This window comes from Porites lutea, chromosome 10, assembly GCF_958299795.1.
Source record: "Porites lutea chromosome 10, jaPorLute2.1, whole genome shotgun sequence".
Classification (NCBI taxonomy): Eukaryota; Metazoa; Cnidaria; class Anthozoa; order Scleractinia; family Poritidae; genus Porites; species Porites lutea.
In genome coordinates this window covers 21,145,144-21,168,755 of record NC_133210.1, presented here as the reverse complement: position 1 = coordinate 21,168,755, position 23,612 = coordinate 21,145,144, and the positions used below count along the sequence as shown (strand labels likewise).

The following is a 23,612-nucleotide window of genomic DNA, read 5'->3' as shown; positions in this document are numbered from 1 at the left end:
TAGAAGACTAAATGTAAATTCCCTATCTGACCTCATTGACATGGAGAAACAAAAAAGGGATGGGCTGACGCCCAGCATAGTGATGTGCAGTATTAAGCTCAACAAGGATACAGGAAAAATCCACAACTAAGAAACTGGTTTTTAAGAACCTGTCAGGCTAATTTTCCAGCTAGGCTGTCTTTATAAAAGAGCACTCAAATTTGAAACAGATTATTAATCATAACCATTACCAATTTCCTCAAATTTGATTGGTGCATTAACTGCTTTATTTTTCTTTAATTATTGTGTATGGGTGTAATCAGACAGTTGGCTGTAGTCGGACAGTTGCCTGTAATCAGAAAATTACATTAGCCAATCATATTAAGTGCACTCAGCTAAATCCACCAATCACAGAAGTTATTACAATAACCATAGCAACAATAAATCACTTACCCAAACAAACTGGGGATTAATCCAAAATGGATGAATATGCAACATATAGGCAGTGTCTCCACCAGTAATATTTTCCCTTATTTTGGACATTTAGTATGAACAAATGCTATTTGGAAATTGTAACGGTTACAGGACTTTGTTTTGTCCAATTCAATCTGTAATCATACTCATGATTAAACAAATCCGATTCCTGCTTCGTGGTTGTCCAATTTTGTAACACGTGTATGATTACAGACCGAATTGGACTCCACTCAGTCCTATTACCATTATTTATAAAATCTCTTAGAAAAAACTTCTGCACAGTGTACACTTGGGAAAGTAAGATAAGCCAACATACAGGGTCCTCTTTTGAGACATAGGTGTCCAATAATATTTATCATTTAATACTCCGACTGCAATGCAATGGTTTTACATATACTAAGGAAAGAGCTGAATGCCACTAAATACTTTTAGCTCAAAGCTACAAAGTATTTTTTTTCAGAAAATAAGGACCTATTTGCATTGAGACTGAACCTAAATAGCCTAAATCTGTGCTAGGGGTTTTTATGTAAGAACATGACTTGTTTAGGCTAACTTGGGAAAATACAGGTTCTTAGTTGCAGGTTTTTACTAGTAATTAAATTTGATGGAAAAAGGGTTATCAAAAATTAACATAGCGAGATGAGCTTATTTACAACTCCATCTTTCAGACCTGTAATTTATTTAAGGCTGTCTTATAAAGGAACAACAAGAACAGCATGTGCATTTTGTCAGCTTTAATGAATTCCGACTATTTAAATGATCTGTTTAGAAAATCCTCTTAACAGATGGAATAGTAAAATGTGAATTAATAAATCCTTTCATCAAACTGTCTTCTGCTTTCCTCTTGCCAAACCATCTTTCCCTACAGAGGAGCAAAGGTTGTAGCAAATATCAGAAAAATAAAACAAATACAAGAGGCTACACCTGAAACCCCTCTTTACTGTTACTTTAACACCCAGGGAGAAAGTTGTAGTACTTCTATACAGGTATGTGCCATGGAATAGGAGGTGGGTTTTGAGATGATCAGTCTTTATGGTACACTACTTGGCTTGGCTTTCTGATCCTTTGGTACGGTTCCTTTGTAAAATTATACTAGCACATCGTCAGTACATAAACTTCAGGGATTTCAAAATGTTTTAAGAGCCAATGTCTGTAATTTTCGAGAATCGGTTGACAGTCGTGAATCTTTGAATTTCTTCCTATTTTGCCCACATAATCTCTATAGCACACTTATTTCAAAAATCACATTAAAACTTGTAACGGCTTTTTATTTTTTCCTGAATCGGGCAAAGTTTCGCTAAATCGGCGCTCTTTCGAGTATGAAATTAGCGAAAATTAAGCATTTTCTTCGCGCTCGTACATAAAAACGTGATGATATCTCTAAATGAAATCAAGTCACAAAGCAAACATAGACTTGTGCTTTATAATTCAGCAATTGTCTTTAGATAAGCTGCTTAAATGTGGCTGTGTCGGCCGCAAGAAAAAACACGAGTTCGGCTCTTTTCAAAAATGACAAATTTGACCTAACTTCACCATTGAAAAAAACAATTGATACATGGAATTTCCACATGAAACAATCACTACTTTAAAGCACATCCTTTGCCGTTTCTTCTGTCAAAAAATTTTGGGCGGCATTACAAAAGTGCGTCGCTGAGACACCGAAACGTGCAGGGTAGTTTCGCACGTTGGAACGCTCAAACAAGCTAGCCGCGACTGTAGGCACACAAAAGTTTTTGCAAACTTATCTTCTTTTACAAGGGGCACATTACGGAAAGCTCTTAAAATCTTTTGAAAAACGCTTTTCAATTTGATGGTTATAAAAAAAAAACTAAGTAGATTAACACTGCATTTGATTGCACGCAAGTAGCTGAAAAAGACGACGCTTAGATTAAGTCCTCATTGAGTGTAAATATTGACCTTGAGTTTCTGCACCTAAAATAAAGCCGCTAGAAACGGCGTGTTAGCTCTAAATGGGATTCGAGATCTCTAAGAATTTACTTACCACAGTCGTTTCAACTGCAAGTGGCCGCAGTTTACTGAAATCTTTCGTCGTTTAGCTTCGTACTAAATGCTGTGTTGCGTGATGAAAGCCCGTGTGTGATCTGAGTCTGGTCACGCAACCGTACAAAAAAGGATGAATGAATCATCGCACGAGTGTACAAGAAAAAATAAAATGACAACTAACACTGTTTTTTTTTTAGTTTTATATTTTACATTCTCCAAAACATGTGGAACTAAACTTGATTTTAGGATGTACCAGCCGAAACTCAAATAGAGAAAGAAAATAAATAGAGTTACTAAGCCGAGTCTGCAAAACTTTTCACACTAGTTTTCTTTTATTTGCACTTAGCCTTCTGAGCCTTTGCTTGTGATTAACTAATCTTAACACCGCTTGGCGTATAGACTTCTCTATCGATCACCTCTGTATGAATTGAGTGGTTTAGGTACACACGTACGCCATATGCCACATGAAGGTAGAGCAGGGAAATGGAAACGAGTGAAACTGTTTAAAGAAAATTGGCCAATGCTCCGCAAAAGAACGTTCCTGAAAAACCACAAATCGACAGTGGACAATGGACACATTTGATAAGCGAAATACAAGTATTTAACATGTTTAAATTACTGAGAGGTATTGCTTTGCTCCTCTGCAGCAAGGGCATCTTCTGGTCAGACCTCAACCTGCTGTTGACGAATTGTACTTTATCTGATCCCACGCCCCCGAACAGAGGCCCTTCAAGGCCAGTCTACACAGTATGGCCTTAGGCCAGAAAGCTCGTACTGCTAGCTCCCGCCTAAAAAAAAGGAGCAGTCACCTGGCTCTGTCCGCCACCACCCCCCAGCACTTGTTCGCATGCTAGAAAATAAACCAATTCACTGACAAGTTTTTTTTCATAACGCCAAAATCCGTCGCGTAAATGAAAAAATGCTTTAAAATGCCTCAGCCATTTTACTTACTATCTTTTAACCAAATACGTTGCGGAGAAAAGAGAGAAAAGGCTCAAAATAGCCTTTCATTTCTATTTAAATTTCAGATGGAAAATGCCCTTTTCCTAGGTCTGCACCAGCAGTGACTTGCGTGCTAAAACTCCTTCGTAGTGGTATCTCTGAGGCAAAAACGACCTCCTAGCGGCGAGGAGCGAGGAGACAAGTTAGTGGCCATTTTCGAAAAGACAAAAAAGTGTAAAGGCAGCAACTTCGTCGCTCAGAAAACGTCTGCGTATATAACTTTCTTCAGGCCGCACAGAGTCATCAATTAATGTGCCTTCACGGACCCCTTTTAAATGAGCAGCCAGTAGGCTGTTCTGGAACGCTACAACGTGATTTGTGCTCCGCCACCCGGAACCAAACATTTAGCGGTGGTGAGGAAAAAACTTTTATTTTCATGCGCCAATTTTGTGGATCAACTAAAGTCTGCTAGCTCTAAATGTAGTGATAAAGACAAGAATTTTTGTATGTGTAGGGTTGATCCTAATGGAGAACCCAATGCCAACCAACCCACCCATCTCTTCCTCCTGCCCTAAACTTAAACAAGCTAAGTAGACTTTTCATGACGGTTAGCATAGTCACCTGAGACCTTTCGCGTGCTCGTCTATTTTCGAAACGAAAAAAGAGTGTAAAAGCTGCACCTTCGTCGCTCAGCCGAAACGTCTGCGTATATTATTTTCTTCAGGCCATACAGAGTCATCAATCGATGTGCCTTTATGGACCCCTCTATGAGCAGCCAGTAGGCTGATCTAGAACGATACCACGTGATTTGTTGCACCGCCACCCGGAACCAAACATTTAGCGGTGATGTGGAAAAACTCTTGTTTCAGTCATGCCCCAATTTTTGTGGATCAAACAAAGATCACCTAACATAAATGAAGAAACCCTTACTTGTATCATTACTCATTAGCATGGTAGGGTCGATGTTTGGTTGTTGCTCTACATACTCAGGTGACTAACAAGTCAGGAGCATACCAAGTGACTCACGACATCTTTTCTATGATCGCAATAAATTCAGCATTCTGTGGGGCTACAGGCGCCACAAACCAAGTTTGAATATGTGCGAGATGTTATACGAACATACAACAAAGACTTGCACCGTAAAACACTTATACCAGGAATTTCTTTTCCGGCGCGTTACGCGTCACGCACTTCCGGAATGTAATCTTGCCTCGTGTTGACAGATTGAAAACATATACAAACTTAACTTTGATTCTGCCGTGATGCAGAATTTAGTCAGCGGTACTGTGAACCAATCTAGCATCTAAGTTCAGGTAAGTAAATAACTTTTCTGATTTTAAGGTTTCAATACGATTAAAACTATAGCAAGCGAGTATTTCGAGAATATTCCCCCCTACTAACTGTGATTTGAACTGCGTATTCGTGTCTCTTCATTATGGTTTATCGCAAAAATCCGTTGAAAGGAATCATGTTAAACCGAAGAGAAACGCCGAAATATAGTCTGAAACCGTTACAACTCTGACTAGGGTTTAAATGTCGAAGTAACTTATGTTTGCAAAGGATTAATATTCCAAGCGTCGAAACTTGCTTGTTGCACGTGCTTTCCTGGTGTCAAAATACCGCTCAGGTTTTGGTCTCTCGAAGAAGCGCGTTTGGAATTGCGCCAGAAATATTTTAACACAAACAAAAGAAAAGGATATCCTTCAATACAGTTCTTGTTTCATATTGAAATTCTATGTACCAACTGGGTTTTTACGATGGTGAAGTTAGGTGAAATTTGCCATTTTTGAAAAGTGCTGAAACCGTGTTTCTTCTTACGGCCGGTACAGTCACATTTAAACGGTTTATTTAAAGTTAATTGCTGAATTATAAAGTAAAAATATGTGTCTGTTTTGTGACTTGATTTCATCTAGAGATATCATTCCGTTTTTTTGTACGAGCGCGAAGAAAATGCTTAATTTTCGCTAATTTCATACTCGAAAGAGCGCCGATTTAGAGTTTATCAAACTTTACCTGATTCCTGAAAAAATTAAAAAGCAGTTACAAGTTTTAACGTGATTTTTGGCATTAGTGTACTATAGAGATTATTTGGGCGAAATATGAAGAAATTCAAAAATTCACGACTGTCAACCGATTCTCGAAAATTACAGACATTGGCTCTTAAAGTATCTGGAGGCTGGGGGGGCGGGGGGGGGGACTACAGAATTGCTGGCAACATACAATCAAGTAGCCGATGGAACTCCAGTGGTCACCAGCTTGTTTTGAAACCACTGAAACCTCTGTTTAAAACTGAAGATACATTGATGGGATCAAGATATGAACTTGAGCCTAGAGCTACTGAACAATAAAGATTACTCTTTTTATGCAAATCAAGCTGTTTGAAGATTGAAATAGGAGTGTAAACACTTTTTGACACAAAAACGATGTTTATAATTATCTACATTTACCCAATATTTCCTAGACCTTCACTTGTTGGGGGATTGTGTGTTAAAACAACTCGGAACATTGCATTGAAAGCCTGTTGTCGAGGATACAACTAGGAAGAGATGGTATTTACAACATACCTAGACTGTATTTTTCAGTAGATACTGGAAAAGAATCAAGAATGTATTGTGAATCTAAGCATTAGGATTTTGAGCCAAATACAGGATCAAAAGACGTTAGTCAATAAAAATGAATGTGGATATTTTTTGGGAAAAAGGAAATCAATACAGCATGAATGTCTCAGGGCTGGTTTGCATGTTTCTAAAATTCATACATGTAATTTATTGATAATATTTTGATGTTTCTTTTTTTAGAACAATAGTAATATCATTGATCAATCAAATAAAGTAGGTGAATAAAAGTTCAGTATTTCCTTTAACAGTAGAAGAAAAACTGTTGTATACATACTAATAATTTATACACAGCTGTATATCGTTATTATTGTGGTTCTATTTTATCCCTGGATAATTTTACTTTCCTTTGTGTCATACTCATTATCATACATTTTCATACCCCAAAAAACAGGAAGAATTTAAATTGAAGTATAAAGAAAAAAATAAATATACCGTCCATGTATGGCCAAAAGAAAAACAAATGATCACTGGCTCACTCAAAGCTGCACTGGGTGACTGTTTCTCCTAAAAAGGTTTGAACTCTCTGTTGGATACTCCCTTTTGCCCCACCAGCTACAGGTACATACCCCTCCCCCCTCCCCCCTCAGGCATGCCATTCAACATAGATATTGTACTAAAAGAAGACCACTGTCAACCTTATTAAACAGTTACCGAGTAAAAACATTGTTACTAGGAAAAAGAAAAACCATTCTACTGAAGTGAATTATTGCAGTATCCTTCAAATTTTGGTTCCATTGCTTACATGTATTGTTTCTAGTAACAAAAAGTGCAAGTCTTAAGATGAAAGTTTCATGTTACAGAACAAAGCAAAGCAACCATGCAGTCTGTCTGGAGGTGTGCTGTTACCACCCCTTAAATCCCCTTAGCAAAAACCTTGCATGCCTCCCTCTAAAACAATAAATTATGATCACAGCAATTGCAGGCATGTGGTATCTTTCTGGTATACTATCGTACTCAAAAAAGACTACTAGTAATAATAATTGATCAACAAGATTATTGTTTTGGTTATGATATTGTCCTTCTTGGCTGTAGCCCCTCTTAATATCTCCACCTCTCTTGGGGCACCACCTCCCAAAGCAAACGGTCTATTCCCTGTCACATTTTTTCTATTTTATATGTTTCTTCCCCAATAAAATACAGTTTTAGAGATCCAGTAGAAAGTGCTGTGAGAAAAAGGGTAGTTCTTTAGGATGTTTTACTGCCCTTTCCTAATAGTACCACCTGTTCTTTAAGAATTCCTCTTTCATCAACCATTTAAAAAATTTGATATTTAATTCTCTTAACAAAAGCTCACGCTCTAACATTGAATAACTCTAATATTTCTTTACTCTACGTTCCTTGTAATTCTCTCACGTGCACTAAAAGAAAAATCCTGGATCGGCAAACCTACTAACCTTAACTATGCGACACCATGCCAGGGGGTGTTCGAACAGCAGAAGACCGAGCCCCTGCAAAAACTTTACGTCGAGTGGCAAAGCCTTCCAGCTGTTAACACTTTAAACTGTGACCATAAGCTTTTTCCCCACGGTATTTCGCTCAGGATAGGCAATTTTGATTGATGACTTCGATGAATCAGAAGCCGCGAAAGCCAAGCTCTTGAGTGACGCTCGATTACAAACAGCGAAAGACTCGCCATGACATTCCTCAAAACCATGCAGTATAGTGGAGTTTTCTGCACCTTTACGAGGCGTGATACAGCCTTCCAGCGGTGAACACTTTAAACTGTGGCCATAGACGTTTTCACCATTCTATTCCGCTCAGGAAATTATATTTTGATTGATGACTTCTCTAAATCAGAGGCCGCAACAGCCACAAAACGTTAACGACACTCGTTCTGAAACATCGCAAGACTCGCCATGATATTCCCCGCAGCTGCATGATATTTATCGTTAAAACAATGTTAAGTGTTCTCTGTTTGGTCAAGAAATTGGCTTCAATGGCCGGCTAGATACCTTCTCAACATTCTCGGCATTCAAGATACATAATTCCGTTAGCCTGTGGGTAAAAACAACGAGAAAACCAAATGGCATGGGGCGTCCATCTTTGTGCTTCGCGCGAAAACAGAGCAGCAACTCTGCAACCGGATGTGATGTCATAAATCGGTGGATCATAGGTACACGAAATTTCGCTAAGTCCTCTAACCCCCCCCCCCCCCCCCCCCTCCCCTGAGCTAACCATCAGTGAGTGTAAAGAAAGTTTTAATTCGTTTCGAACACTTTTAAGGCTCTCAAAAAAATGAAATTTGCATGCAATCGTTATTTTTCCTCAATGTCTACTGAAAATGATAATTCTTCTTCAACGTCGGCTTTAAAGTGTACATCAGAGGTTAACAAAGCGTATTAGAACGAATTACGTGAGGAAAAATTACTTTTTTTCACTTCTCAGTAAAAGATCTCGTTAACTTTAGTAAAAACAGTAACGATACGGGACGGTCCCGTAAATTTACGCGCTATTTTTCCCGTAAAAAAAGTTTTATGCAACGCCCGCAATTTCTCTTGCATAACCGACACTTAAGTGAACACTTACGAAAATTGTAAGTGCAACCACTTAAGTGAATTCCTTAAGTGGGCCACCTAAATGATTTAATGCAACTCACATAAGTTACGAGTGCACGCACGTATACCCGTAGTTGTTACCGGCGTTTTATGCAACCGGGCCCAGAAACGCAAAAGTGTCCCAAGACTTTTGTCCATGGTTGTTTAAGAGAGATACGATTTGCGTGCACTATTTAAAATACATTCGTCTACAAGAAGTCGTTGATCTGTTTCCTATAAAGAAGCACCCAACTTGGCACACCACTAAAAGATCACGATGATCAGCAGCAAACCTAGTGAATACTCAGATTTACAACTTCTGTTCTATTTTTTCTTTTTAAATCGTGACCTTGCCATTGTTATTCTGAAATTTTAAGACACATACATATAGTCTCTTTTCCAAAAAGTCAATTTTGAATTTCAAAACTTTTGCGTGGTTCTAGCCTGCGTAGCGTCCAAATTAATTTTAAAAATGTTAATTAGTACAGTGAGTTTACCTGGTTTTAAAAAATAAAACAACTTAAAGAAAACCATTTGTTATGGCAAGTAAATCCATTTGACATTAGCGTTTTACTGTCTCCCAACTTAAATATCTGTATCTTGTTTGTGTTGAAGGGCAGTCGCTGAGATTCACAACATCATATGCTAAGAAGAAGGTGTCAAGAAGGATCGGTCATTCTGTGACATTCGTATGGAAATTTTCTGGTGAAGTTGACACCGTAACCTGGGGATTGGTGAATGAGGTTGGAGCGGTCATTGACAAGGTGTTTGTATCCTTAGATGGCCGTAGTGTCGATGTGGTGCCATCTGGATCAGTCCCTGTTGAATACAGAGGTCGTGTGAATGGAACTCGCTCAGGTGACTCATCTTCTGGTCAGGCCAGCTTCACACTTTATGATCTTACAAAAGATGATGAGAGACTTTATGGATGTTTGCTAAAACCTAATAACCCAAATTTTCGGCAAATAGCTGACTTCGTGCAGTTAGTTGTTGTAGGTATGTATCTTTTGATAGAACTTTAGATTCTAGTGCAAGGACGAGATATGACTTGTAAAATAATAGAAAATTTTCATATATCTTTATGATTAGGTGGGCTATGATCGTCCGGTTAAGTGTAGTCCTGAATAGGACTGCTTTTGACAGTGACTAACGGTTTGACAGAAGAAAAACGGCTGTGTAGAAGTCAGCTTCAGAGCAATGCAATTAGTGCCAAATTCGAAAATAGTATAGCCGATTTAGGGGTATTTTTCTCTGGTTTAGCGCTACAGATTGGCTGCGTAGTGTGCTGTTGTCCGATTTTATGAAAACGCTCTAATGAATACAAGTCTCTGATTTTACGATTTTTCCGATTTGTCCGATTTTACCGAAATATAATTCGCCTTTCTTTTTCTTACGGTGTTTCCAAACGTTAGTCTAAAAAGACTCTAATGTATAATTATTGGGACTTTCCGATATTACAAGTACAAATGGCTCCTCTTTAGGTTGGCGCTTCAAGAATGAGAAATACTCAGTTATGGGTCATGACTGGGAGAGGTACTAAACCACTAACGCTAAATTTTAATGATTAAGGATTTGACAATAATAAAATATTTGAAAGTGAAGAATGATCATCGCAGTAAATTTTCCAATTTAAGCAATTGTAAAGAAGAAGCCTGAAAAAAATCAGGGCTTCAACGGGATTCGAACCCGTGACCTCCGCGTTACCGGTGCGTTGCTCTACCAACTGAGCTATGAAGCCAAACATTGGGAGCGAGCTCAATTTATTGAGTTCATATCTCCCGTGAGGAGTGAAATGATGTGAAGTATATATGAAATAATTCATTTTGAACTGCGGTTGTAGATGAAAGTGAAGAATGATCATCGCAGTAAATTTTCCAATTTAAGCAACTGGAAAGAAGAAGCCTGAAAAAAATCAGGGCCTCAACGGGCTTCTTCTTTCCAATTGCTTAAATTGGAAAATTTACTGCGATGATCATTTTTCACTTTCATCTACAACCGCAGTTCAAAACGAATTATTTCATATATACTTCACCTAAAAAAATATTTATAAGGGAGAGCTTGTGAGCCGTTTACCTTGAGTTTTAACTGCCAAAAGGTTTACGCTATATAGCGAATTATATCGTTGATGGTTTCATTATGTGCCATCTTTACGAACATCCGATCAAAAAGGTTATGACGGTACAAACCCCCGGGGCCGGGAAATTAAAACACAAGTATAGATGTTGACCTTGAAACGTTTTTTTATTTACAACGGAGGTGACCGTCTTCAGATAGCATCGCTTATAATTAATGGAGATGTACATTTACGCAAACCTGGGTTCAATTTAATGTAACTTACAATACAGGTGTACCTGTTATTTTCAGACCCTCAAACAATGGCTACACTTGTGACTTACACTTGTAAAAGTTTTATGAAATTGACCTCTGGAAGTTTTTGTCCTAAAACGTCCATGTCAACTACTTAAGGGTTTCATTTACTATCCTTTTTTGACTTGTTAGGTCCACCAAATATAACACTCGTATCTCATAATCAGACAGCAAATGAGGGAGATAAGGTGATGCTTAACTGTACAGCTGATGGTAATCCACCTCCAAACATCACGTGGACAAGACTCGCTAGTAACAGTCACGTCACCTTTCCTCTGGCCGTCAGGAGACAAGATGAAGGAGGTTACAGATGCACTGCTGATAATGGTTTTGGTATTAAAATCCGTGATGTCTTCATTACTGTACAATGTGAGTACGATTATTTATTTCATGATGCAAGGCGATTTGGAATGGATTATGGTCTCAGCTAGCAGTAAAAGAAGTTAAACCTATCAAATGAAATCAGTGTCCTCTGATGATCATCTTTTTTTTCCGATAAGAAAGACGTACATTTGCTATACTATGCTACATGAGCTTAACTGGTAAACTGTAAGTTAGTGAGGTAAGTTATATATTTATTTAATTATTTTCCTTTACTCTATTTTAAGGCTCATTATATTCGTACGATAACTTAAAACAGTTATTGGTAGTTTTTTGTCGACATTTTTTTGTCGCCCTCATGTGGTACCTTAGTAGAAAGCAGTCATTTTTCCTCCCCTAACTTAAAAAAATAAATAAATAAATAAAGATTAAAATAACAAAGAAATTAATTGCAACGTACTATTAGTGTTAAGAGAACAATCACAACACAGCTAAGCCGTTTAGTTTTGCATCAAAACAATAGCATTATTCATAGTCTTTGATTGGTGGCATGATTGTATTTCACAGATGCAGCTACAGTACAGACGGTCGCTCCTGTAACATCCTATTCTTGGATTGGACAAACTGTAAAATTGACTTGTAAGGCAGATGGCTCCCCGACGCCAACCTTATCTTGGAAAAGCCCGAGTGGGAGAGTAATACGGCAAGAAAAAGAATTGAAGACAACAGTAGATGTGCTGATGAAAAGTGATCAGGACTTTGGTAATTACACGTGCGAGGCCACTAATGAAGTAAATACTGATACAAGCACAGTGCTGGTGCAGCAGATAAGTAAGTGGAATATCTTTTCCTTTGTTGTATATAAATATCTGTGATTCTGTGATTTTGCCGTTTGCGTGATGGTTGCAAGTACTTCTTTCATTTTTAATATGCAATCAGGGGTTATGGGCCCTTTACAGCTAAGAGTCTCTTGGGATAAAAACTCATTGAGCATGGCCAAGAAAAACACCACGATTACGTCATTTATAAAGCGAATTTTCCGTCTTTCCAAAACCCACTTTGTCGTCTGCCCTCTAGCAAGGTGAGTGTGTACCATGTGACTGTTTGGCTGCAAAGCGTCCGTACCCCTAAATGCATACAAGTTAAAGTTGGAAAAATAATATGTTCGCAAACTGCAGAATGACAAAAGGATGATACTTCATGCTAATTGCAGGTGTTTGCGTATTGAAAATGTTTACAATCAAACACAAAACAAGACCAAAAAGGGCCCATAAATCCACATACCTAGATGTTGGGTATATTATATACAGCCCAATAATATACGCAAAAAAATTACTCAATTCTGGTTGGTTGAGAAACGAGTGCAGTTCTTCTGTAACACGGGTGCAAAAGTTGTAACACGAGTGCAAATTACAAATGGTTTCTGATGATTAGCTGAAAACACAAAAGAAACCACCAAGAACCAATCAAATTTTAGCTGTTTTAACAACAAAATTTAAGAAAATGGCCATGGTTTTCTGCAAACAAGGATTTGATTTTGTACGCAAAACAACAATAGAAAAGTTAAAAAAAAATCCAAAAACCCGAACACGGCAAAAAGTACGTCTTTCTGGCTAAATGTATTGAAATTGTGGTGTTAAGAGAAAAATACTGCCAACAAAAGCGAGGAAAATAAGCCAGAGAAACTAAACAAGCTCCTTATAACAGACTACGCTAAGGTAAAAAATAAAGAACAAAAACGGTGGCAACCACACACAAGCCATGAAAGCTACACTTTTCAGCGATTTAAATGAACAAGGATACAAGTTTTCCATGATAACAACATGGATTTTAAGTCACGTACGTTATTTTGTTCAAGGAGAAAGGTGTCCTGTTATTTTCTTTAAGTCGTTTGTCGAGCGAAGACCTCTATAAAATACTGGCCATGCGATAGTCTGTTTTTTTTTCCTATCTCAGTAGCAAAGGAAACCGAAATTATAACATCTGGTTTAAACTAAACCAATGGGCGAACGTACCATAACTAACATAATGAAAAGAATTCCTAGCTGGTACTAGCCCTAAAGAAAGTGGGAAAAGATTTTGCGAATCATAGTGCAAGAAAAACAACAGTCAGCAAGCTGAAGAAAGCAAAGATTGTAAGTTCAGAATATATCGCCAATGCCAAAGGCCACAGATCTATAAATTTCCCTCAACGACTACGACGAAGCCGATGAAGAAGAGCGACGATGATTCTCTCTTGCAATAGGCCAAGGCTAAATGAAATAATGAAAAGGTCAGTGCTGAGGAAATTCAAATATTATATTTAATTGATACTGGCAGTTTCCAACATCACAACAACTGTAGCTCCACTCACCCATCGATGGTAGCGTCGAAAGAAAACAAATTGCCAGCTTCATTTTCGGGTTCTGAATCTCAAAAATTTCTCCATGAATCCAGCTGTGATGGAGTCTCAGGAACAGACAATGATGAACAGTCATTAAACAACTCAGCAAGTGTCTTTTATATTTGGCTGCTCGACGCGTTCTTCAGATTTCTAAACGGCAGTATATACTTCTTGTAAACGCTTCTTGTAAACGCCGAGCTCTCAAAATCGAGGATGAATTTAAAAACACTTACTTTTACTGATTATTGTAAACTGAGTTATTTTTAACAGGCTGGTGGCCATGTTAAATCAATCCTTGCATATTTGCAAGTTCTTAGCCGAATGATTTTGAAAGCTTGGTCTTGAAAAAATTTGAATAATCATTTGCATGATGGCTTCATTTTACTACTATGACCTGTGCAAATTAGGGCTTTTGTTATTTAAACCTGACTGGAATTGCCAAATTTAAATATGAAAAGAAAATCCAAAAGAAATCTGGTCGTAGTAGTAAAATGACGCCATCGTGCAAATGGCCTATTTGACAAAGGTAGTAGTCTGTTTCAGCCAATCAGTTGAATGAACTAAAAACGTGCGCGCTGTCAAAATTTGTTGTTGTAGTTATGTTTTTTGTTTTTTCTCGTGCAAATTATAATAAGCACGAGTAAATTTTTCAAAGACCACAAAGTGCACTCGCCCTACGTGCTCGTGCACTTTTTTTGGTCTTTGAAAAATGTACTCGTGCTTATTTATTCCAAATTTTACTCGAAATCATGTGATTACCTGTACTTATTATGGTGCCTAGAAGCAAAGGTGGTTATCCACCTGTATATTGTTATTTTTAACATTTCGTCTGTTGGTTTCACTAAGAAACACAAATAAATACAGAAGATGGGGCTTAATTAATTTCGAATTGGTTTATTTTGGCAATGCCACGTTGCCTTTTGTGTCCTTGTTTAAAGGGGGTGGACCTTAGGCTAATAAATTTACCGTTTAGTTCTGCCTCGAGATCTGTCTTTTAAAATATTTTCAGGGTGAGGCATTTAACTTCTGTGATTAATAATAAAAGTCAAAATCCGAGCTTTAGCCAGTCAACGGCATCATCACCTCAGTTTTATTTTTTGATTAATGTCAGGATAAGGTGTCTATCAAGCTTGCTATAAATCGTGCAAGGGAATATATTTAGTTGGTTCGTAGTGCTTTCCATCTTTGCGACTTACCGATTTATTGTACTTGTCCATCCTGCCCCTGTTTGTTATGTCATGTGTGGTTCTTTCTTTTTGTCCGTATTTTCGTCTTGTAGCCTTTCTATATAACCATCTGGTAACAAGACAAAATGGAGCTGGGAGCTATAGTAATATTCTTTAGCATTTAATTTTAAAATTTGGGTTCCGGCCCGAAAAGTTACCGAAACGCGTCCCTGATTCGCACAAGCATACAAACTGCTGATCTGAAATCCCCCCTCTATCATGTATGCATTTCTGTGGACCTATTTTGTTCTCCTTCAGAGGCACCAGGCTCACCGACCGTCACAGTGAAGATTGAGGCAACGTCAATAACACTTAGGTGGACAAAAGCAGGTGATGATGGAGGAAGTCCTATTACAGCATACAGAGTTTTGATCCTACGGGGTAACACGGAGATAGAAAATAAGAATATTACCGATATGTCGGTCAAGCATCAAGATATTGGAAGTCTAAACAAAAGCACAAACTACACTGTTAAACTGTTTGCCAGAAATTACGTGTTTGAGGGGAAAGCAACTGAAATGAAAATTCAGACCAAGTTTGAAGGTATGAAATTCTGTACTAAGAATGCATATGAATTGTATTCAGTCAGTTGATTTATTTATATATTGATTTATTTTTATTAATACATATTAGTGACGAGCACAAAGCAGCGTATTTTTTATTTGACGATAAATCCGCCAGCCCCGAAACTAAATATTGAACTTTATGTGAAGACAGAGTCCATAATTATAGCCCCTTGTTACGCAGGAATGTAGTCATATCAACCTTCATGTTTATTGCTGTTCGCACTCTAGTAGTAATTTATATAAAGTGAGTTCCTTTAAATCTGGAATGAGACAAGAACCTGTCAGGAAAATAACACCATATCACGGTTAGCAAGATACGAAGCTGTGTGAAGTTATGAATATATGAAAGTCATGTATGTGAACTGTGGTGTGAAGAGTTATATGAAAATAGATCATAGTAGTTATAGACGCAACTTTTGCAGTTGCGAAAAGTAAGCCTGAAAAAAAAATTACGTAGCTGTGTGCCGCTCAGAAGTATTTGTTGAAAAAAAAAAAAGATAAAATTCGAACACGTACACATGTGATTTCTCATTAAAAAGCATTTATTACGGAACAAAGAAAATTAACAAACAAAACCACGACGTAGCTGGTGGAGATTAATGCAGCAACATTGCGGTAAGGTATATAAACATGATAGCCCCTGTCACTCTCAGGGCTTTCGGACAACCCGTTTACCACATCGTTTGGTTTGTTCTGTTGATGGCCTAAATGAAACAAACGACCCTAAATAATGTAATAAAGTCCCAAATGTAATACCATTTTTTCTTAAATGTATTAAACTCTTAAGTGTGATAACATTCGGCCTTAAATGTCTTGATATCATGCTAACGTCATCAGTGACGTAAGTAACACGATTCATGTCACGTGTCTCAGAGAGTTTATTTTATTTACGTTTAAACGACATCGGCTCTTTTACTTGTAAATGGCCATTCCAGGGGAGCGACATTTACCTAAAAGGACCTATTGAAGGCATGAATTGTTTTGATAGTAACAAAAAGAGAAAACACTCACTTTGTTTTACAGAGCCACAGGAGTATTTATTCATTTTTTTATTTCCTTTCATTTTTTTCTCATTAATTTTTCCTTGCACAATTTTAATGCACTCCAATTTTAAATCGTTTATAAAATACACGCATAGCTAAAATAATTTTTTCTAAATGAATCCGTCCTAATTACAGCAAGGAGCCCAGGAGTGTGACTGCTTTTGATTTATCCACATTCAGATTTAATCCAATCAGAAGCCAGCAGGAAACTGTCCTCGACGTCTGATTGGTTAATGTCTGCATGGAAGAATGTGAGTTAATCAAAGGAGGTCACACATTTGGGCTCCTTGCTGTAACAGACAGATTAAGAAATGACAGCACGGCTGTAAATCAGAGCGGAATAGCCACCCACCACGAAGCATGGTCCCAGGCTAGAACGGAAGGGACTGAGGCAACTTTAGGTGCTTAATTTCTTTTGAAATAAAGATTCAAATCCCTGCGCAGCGTAGTTACTTACATTAAATTGTAGAATCGACGCTGTTACAAGAGTTTAAACCGACGTTTCGGCAATGTTACCCTCCAGGGTACAAACTATGCACAATTGAAAAGTTCGTGCTTGATTTTTCGCTCTGCCATCGGTTATCCTCGTTTTCAGACCTGCACGCGTCGTCGTCACTGCTGTCGCGTTTTCATGTCTAAATCTGAGTGATGTCACTTTTAGGGTTGACCAAAAAAGCTTTGCGCAGAGATTACTATAAGTGTTTTCGCTACGGTGTAGCCCTTGCACGGCAAAGAAAGCCTTAAGTCATGGAAAAAAGTGTATTGACCAAGGTTTAAGAAGTCACAGTCACGTGGGTGTTGTAATCAGTTGGTCATGTGGTGGACGTTGACGTGACTGGTTTTCGTGACAGATTGAGCGAATGATCACGTGGCCGTTGTCATAATCAGTTAGTTGGTTAATGACATGTTACGTCATTAATGACGTTAGCATGACGTCAGTGCATTGAAGGCCGAATGTTATTCCACTTAAGTATGTTATTAAGATGCTATTACATTTAGGGTCGTTTATTACATTTAGGTTAGACTACGAGTAGTCCCCCATTTTTCCTCAAGGATAGTAGAGCGGGCGAAACGCGAGCGTGCGTGAAAATCACCCCACGCGAGAAAAGGCGACACGCGGCGGGGAGAGAGAAAAATGAGGGACTACAGACAAAGCCCAAGCTTTTGAACTAATGCGTTGCTCTCACAACGCAAAACTCTGATTGGCCCTTCCATGGAAATCTGTCAGCATCTGTCAAAAATGCGCCAGCCGTTATCAACACTCGACATAATTACAATTTACAGAACAAATAACTAGAGTTGCTCTTGTTGAAGAAACTAAGCAGAAAGCCAACCCGGCAACTGATGAGGTTCGCGTGGAGAACCAAAACCATGGTCTTGCGTGATCTCAAATTGGGAATAATAGAACAGTCGTAAGGCTGTTAAGCTAATTCAAAAGTTATCACCAAGGGAGGAACTACGTGCTCCAGTCCAAAGACTCACATTATCTCCAGAAAAACAAGCGGCAGTTAAAATTCCTGAGGAGTCATGACTGAGTCACATCGCAATTCTCCATAGTTAATGTAGTTTTAGTTTAAGCTGCAATCCGTTCTTCGAGATTTGGATATCACTATCCGTCCTTCTAAAAACGCTAACGAGCTCGGCCCAGCGTGAAAAAACATTGCAGGAAACCGTCACATTCACGGCCAAAAAGAAAATCGTTTAAAATTATTCAGATCCAGGAGGCAATCGCTGGAGAAATTAAACAACCCAAAACCCTTATTTAGCCGCATTGAAGAGCTTTACTTTTCAAAAGAGGTAAAAAAAAAAAGCTGTTGCATCAGAGGGCAAATCATGCCGACCAAAGACAATAACCGCAGAAAATTAATATGCGTGTCACGACCTCTCAGTATGAAATAAGCGGCAAAAATCACATTTGCTCAGTCAAAACGTTTTCCTCCAGAGCATAATCTACCCGTCAGAGAAAAAAAATTCATTGGAATAAGCAGCATTTTGGCATGAGTAAAAGTCGTGTGTTGCCTACACTATCACGTTCTTCACGCGAAAGAGCTGTGAAGAAAATCAGTATCTGGGTTTTCTTTTGCTTGCAATAAACATCCCTCGCAGTTTACCGATGACAAGAGCAATGACAGCTCAATAAGGGAAGGGATGCCATTGGATGCACTTAATTGATTTGGAAGGGGATACGAACTTCACACTCCAAAATCAGTCGGCCGTGAAGGGTCAAAAGCTTGGGCTTTGTCTGTAGTCCCTCATTTTTCTCTCTCCCCGCCGCGTGTCGCCTTTTCTCGCGTGGGGTAATTTTCACGCACGCTCGCGTTTCGCCCGCTCTACTATCCTTGAGGAAAAATGGGGGACTACTCGTAGTCTACATTTAGGTCCTCTACATACGCAACACAAACGTACCTTCCATTCTCTTTTGCCTTCATAGATAGATTTCTCTCTACTCCACCATGCTTGTGGAGATGGAAGTTGTTTGTTTATGTAATCGCTTTCACCATGGTTACAATACTAAGATAAGACTAGGATAAAACATACATTTGAAGAAAATTAATATATAGATTTAGCCAGAGCTAAAAGCGAAGCTCTGGTTAATAATACGTGTAAACAAAAAAAATTAAATCGTGTAATACTAAACTGGCACGACAATGAAAATGGCTTCAAGACTAATAGATCTAATTAGCAAAAAAACAATTTGCACGTGCAGCACGCTTTTTTGTCTTTCCCTTGCCGTTGTTTTGCACGAATACAACGCTGTTTTGTACGACTAAAACGTCAAACTTCCTAGTTACACATTATTTGTATGGAGGAATTGTCGTATATGCGTACCCAATATTTTGTTTCCTGTGTTCATGCAATCTGTTCGCTTTTATTTTTCACTGCCGCTCATTTTCGACTTGCTGGCCGCTAGCATTTCTCATTTTGTCACCACCGCTTTGAATTTCCATGTTTTTTTCCAACGAAATTCATCTCCTTTGTTTTCAATAACTCGCTCTAGCTCTTTCCCGGTTATCCACGTTAGTGTAAACATAAAAAATACCGCCGACAAAGACACGACTTTACTGTTGTTTTTTCTCTCTAAAAGTTCGGGCGGCCATGTGATTTCCCTTCAAATAAAACCTTGAGTTGCATTTAGGTTGCCATACCTGTTGATTGAGTTATTTTACATTGGTATGCCTGTGGTACGGACGGACGGTCGGGCGGTCGGTGTACGGTCACGTGATTATCAAATTTTCTCGGATGGGTAGATTACCATATTTCCTTAGCTATGGGGCTCCGCCCAGAAACGGTGGCGCTCTTAAAACACTAAGAAGAACAGAGCTGAGGCTGTATAAACACTGCTAGTGCCAGTCCTATACGGGTGTGAAACGTAGAAAATGTACAAGGGGACGACAGAGCAGTAGATGTGTTTCATGACAAATGTCTACGAAGAGTCCTACAAATCCAGTGACAAGGGCATGTCAGTACTGAAGAGCCACTAGAAAGAGCGGAGATGAAACCTCTGAGTAAAAAGGTGAAATAGCGTAAATGAGCAAATGAGACATGATCTGACATATACTACAGGACCAAATCAACGACTGCAACACAGCAATGACTTGGGCACCAGAAGTAAACAAAAGAAGAGGAAGACCAAAGACCAACTGGAGGCGCACGGTTGAAAAAGAAAGAAAGAAAGCAGGATAGGAATCATGGGACGAGGTGAGGCCAGGACCATAGCAGCTAACCGAGAAAAGTGGAAAGACTCTGCGAAGGCCTTATGTGCCAATAGTCACAACGGAGGATAGGTGAGGTGCCACAAGTTGACCTCTGAGAAGAGTTTACCTTCACAAAAGCAGTAAGGCGAGTGGAAGAGGCTTTCAAGGTCGCCAGGCGGCCGAGCGAGCGACAAAATCGTGACAAGTCTTTTTAAGGAAAAAAAAAGTCTTTCGCGCGTGTGCATAATCGGGGCAGTGTCCCTTAAAGATGTACTTAAAAATTCCACTACTTTTCCACGTCTGACATAGTAGTGTTTTTTTTTTACCTCACTGAATTTGCGTAGAATTCTTTGGCGTATTCGAATCGTTTTCGCCCGTGCACACGAAATCACCAAAACAATGGAAATACGATGTATGGCATCATCGTTTTCAAAAAAGATAGAGATAACCTTTTAAGGAGGACAACCGTTCGCAGACTCGAAGTAACTGCAGCCTAACGTTGCTAGGCTATCAATAGAACTGAAAGTAAATAATTTTTTTTTTTAACTTTGTACCATTCATCTTTTAACCCAGGAGTCCCTGCAGCAGCGGAGATCACAGATTTACCGGCTAAAACAAAGGATGTTAAAATCACCTTAAAATGGAAAGAGGCTGAAAACAATGGAGCCCCGATAACCCAGTACACTGTGTACCGAAGAACTGTCCGTGAGGATGGCACATCACTGAATTGGATCAAAATAAAGGAAATTACAGATACGTCGGATCGTAAAGTTGTTGTTAACTTGGAAAAAGGCAAAGAATATGAATTTGTAGTTTCTGCTACAAACAGTTTTGGAGAAGGAGGGAAAGAAGAAAAAAAAATTAGGAAAATAAAGGTGTTGGGATTTACACGGGACGAAAAATTGGATTTACGACACTTTTGACACGCGTCAAAAGTTAAATCAAATATGGTATTGGCTTTGACGTCACCTTTGACGCGCGTCAAAGATGTCGCCAAATATATAACCTCTGTGCTTACTCCTTTGACCTCGGTAAAGGTGAAGTCAAATTGGTAACAACTTTGACTTCTCCTTTGACGTGCGTCAAAGATCAAGTCAAATGCATCAATGCTTTGCTATTCCTTTAACCCTTATCAAAGGCGTTGTCAAATATGCTGGTAACTTTGACTTTACCTTTGACGCACGTCAAAGATAAAGTCAAAAGAGTAGTGGCTGTGACTACACCTTTGATACTAGTCAAAAATGAAGTCAAATACGACCGCTACACTTTTACAACACTTTTGAATGGTGTCAAGGGTGAGAGCAAATATGCAATGAATTACGTCTACAAACACTTATGTCGAAACTGATTTTAAGAAAGGAAATTAAAAAGCTGTATTTGAATACTGTTTTAAAGATATTTATACGACAATACCGAACACAGGCTAGTAATCATTGTAACTGGTGTTTATAATTATTTTTGAAAATGTTCTGGAATATGTACTTTTTCGAGGTGAATTAAGTGAGTTTTGTTTTTGTCTTATCTTGAGTGGATCAATTTCCCCTTGATCGATTAACATACGATGAATAAATGATAGCGACGCAAAACAATGACTCAACAACTGGACGATGGAAGACTGAACCCAAGCAAGACACCCTGTTTTTGGCGCGAAATTGTCGCGGCTGCAAACTCTCTCCGCCCGCGCAAACAAACAAACTACGCAGATCTGAAGAAAACAAAAGCTGCTTTTTTGTACGAAGTAGTCCAGCTTTTTTTAACAAATATTTTCGCCCTTATCTCTGATAGAGTTTAGACTACAAACTTGTTCAAAAGGTACGTGTCATTCTTTTCTATGTGTGCATGCAATAGTTCTTCTTCAAACTTCATAGTTGTTTTACTATGTTAAGCTTACAGAAACCAACTCCGAACAGGCGTGTATATCGTGCTTGGGAGCTTTTCTGATCGTTAAATCTGGTTCAGTAAACTATAAAAATCTTTCTGTATCACAGTAGAGTTTACATTAGATCAAGCCCTTTTTCTTAATAGGGTTAATGCATTTCTGTAAAAGTAATGCCTGGCTTATATTTCACAATGCAATTCAACTCAAAACTTCATGCGAGAACCTACTAATATCAAGATTAACCAACTCTGGTTTTCTAACAGTTTATATTTGTCTGCGAGAACTACTCAGGTAATGAAATAATATAAGACTTACATATATCTTTTTTCATTGACAGTGTACTTCAATAAAAATGTCTGTACCAGACTTTGATGGGAATATTACTGAAGCAAGTACATAAGCTTATTTGAACAGGATTCAGTGCAGTTTATCAAACAAAGAGGTGTGATTATTTGAAGACTTCGGATGTTTTGCGAACGTGAGTATCTCTTTCTATTGATTTTTCTGGGTTCTATACGTAATGGGACTCATACTGCATAATTAATTTTTAAAATATTCCATTGATTTTTTTACCACTACAGTGGCAGCTGGGTATGTTTCAACATTTAATAACAATCATTCAAACATACCGAGCTGTCCCTTCATTATTGTTACTGGACAATAACTTCGGGGGTTAAAAAGGTAGAAAAATAGCCGCGTAGCAAGCTTTTCCGCGCGACTTTTGTGCAAGAGGGCAAAAAAAGAGGAAGGAGGGGCCGGGAGGGGCTAACTCGCGCAATAACTCGATTGGAAACGCTTGTTATGCAGGCTAGGTATAATATAAAGTGTTTCTTTAGTTTAATTTTAAGCTTTGGGCATAGAGAGAAATTTTGATAGAATTTTCCTTGACTTTATTATGTGATAATAAGGCTCGATTCAAACGTCAAATTTCACAGGTGACGAACTTAATGACAATACATGTACACGAAATGTAATGTTTCCATTCAAAAGCATTAGGTTCGCTGCACATTTTTAACAGGGTCTTTAAGTTTTGATAAAGGTAAAGAGAAAGGGGGATTTTCTGAAGAAAAGGAGCCATAGTAAAAAGGGAGTGGGGCCAAAAAAAATTATTTAAAACACTATGACTGAGCTTTTTATCTCAAATTTCTATATTTTTTTTACAATTATTTCACAGATAAAAGAAGCAAGGCAAAGTGATAAGTCTCCAGTGGGAAAAAAAAGCACACAACAGAGGAAGATTGAAGTTAGATAAATGGCGTTTGTTTTTCACTTACATCAAGAGTCAAAAGCACTCTAGAATGAAAATCTTCGCAAAGATAACATCAAGACAGATGGGCTCCTCATCAAGAACATTTCTTACTTACCATGATTTTAGTACTGGCTTTCGTGAAAGAGTGTTTTAAACTATTTTGCAGGTTGCCGTCCGTGACAACAGCGTGAATCTGGAACATTTATAGTGCTTCAAAAATTTGCGGCAGTCATTATGATTGTCCATTGACAAACTGCATTGAGTACTTTAGACAATAAATCGTGAAAATGTTTTAAAAAACCATTTTTATGCGTTTAAAAAAGTTTTAATCG

General features: G+C 38.3%; 2 protein-coding genes and 1 non-coding gene across 3 annotated transcripts in view; 1 reads left to right on the top strand and 2 right to left on the bottom strand.

The window, feature by feature from the left end:
• The window catches only part of LOC140949654 (uncharacterized), a 460,765-nt gene that overhangs the window by 124,018 nt on the left and 313,135 nt on the right, over nucleotides 1-23,612 (bottom strand). The gene's annotated exons all lie outside the window — the stretch shown is intronic.
• LOC140950281 (uncharacterized) overlaps nucleotides 9,418-23,612 on the top strand; it is a 32,166-nt gene continuing 17,971 nt past the window's right edge. The window contains exons 1-4 of the mRNA XM_073399500.1: nucleotides 9,418-9,547; nucleotides 11,051-11,287; nucleotides 11,807-12,070; nucleotides 15,107-15,391. Of these exons, the coding sequence (XP_073255601.1) occupies nucleotides 11,110-11,287; nucleotides 11,807-12,070; nucleotides 15,107-15,391 (727 nt within the window). The 5' untranslated portion in view covers nucleotides 9,418-9,547; nucleotides 11,051-11,109. The remainder of the gene's footprint in view (nucleotides 9,548-11,050; nucleotides 11,288-11,806; nucleotides 12,071-15,106; nucleotides 15,392-23,612) is intronic.
• Trnat-ggu (transfer RNA threonine (anticodon GGU)) lies at nucleotides 10,217-10,289 on the bottom strand. Its single transcript has one exon. It is a non-coding gene; the product is annotated as a tRNA-Thr (tRNA).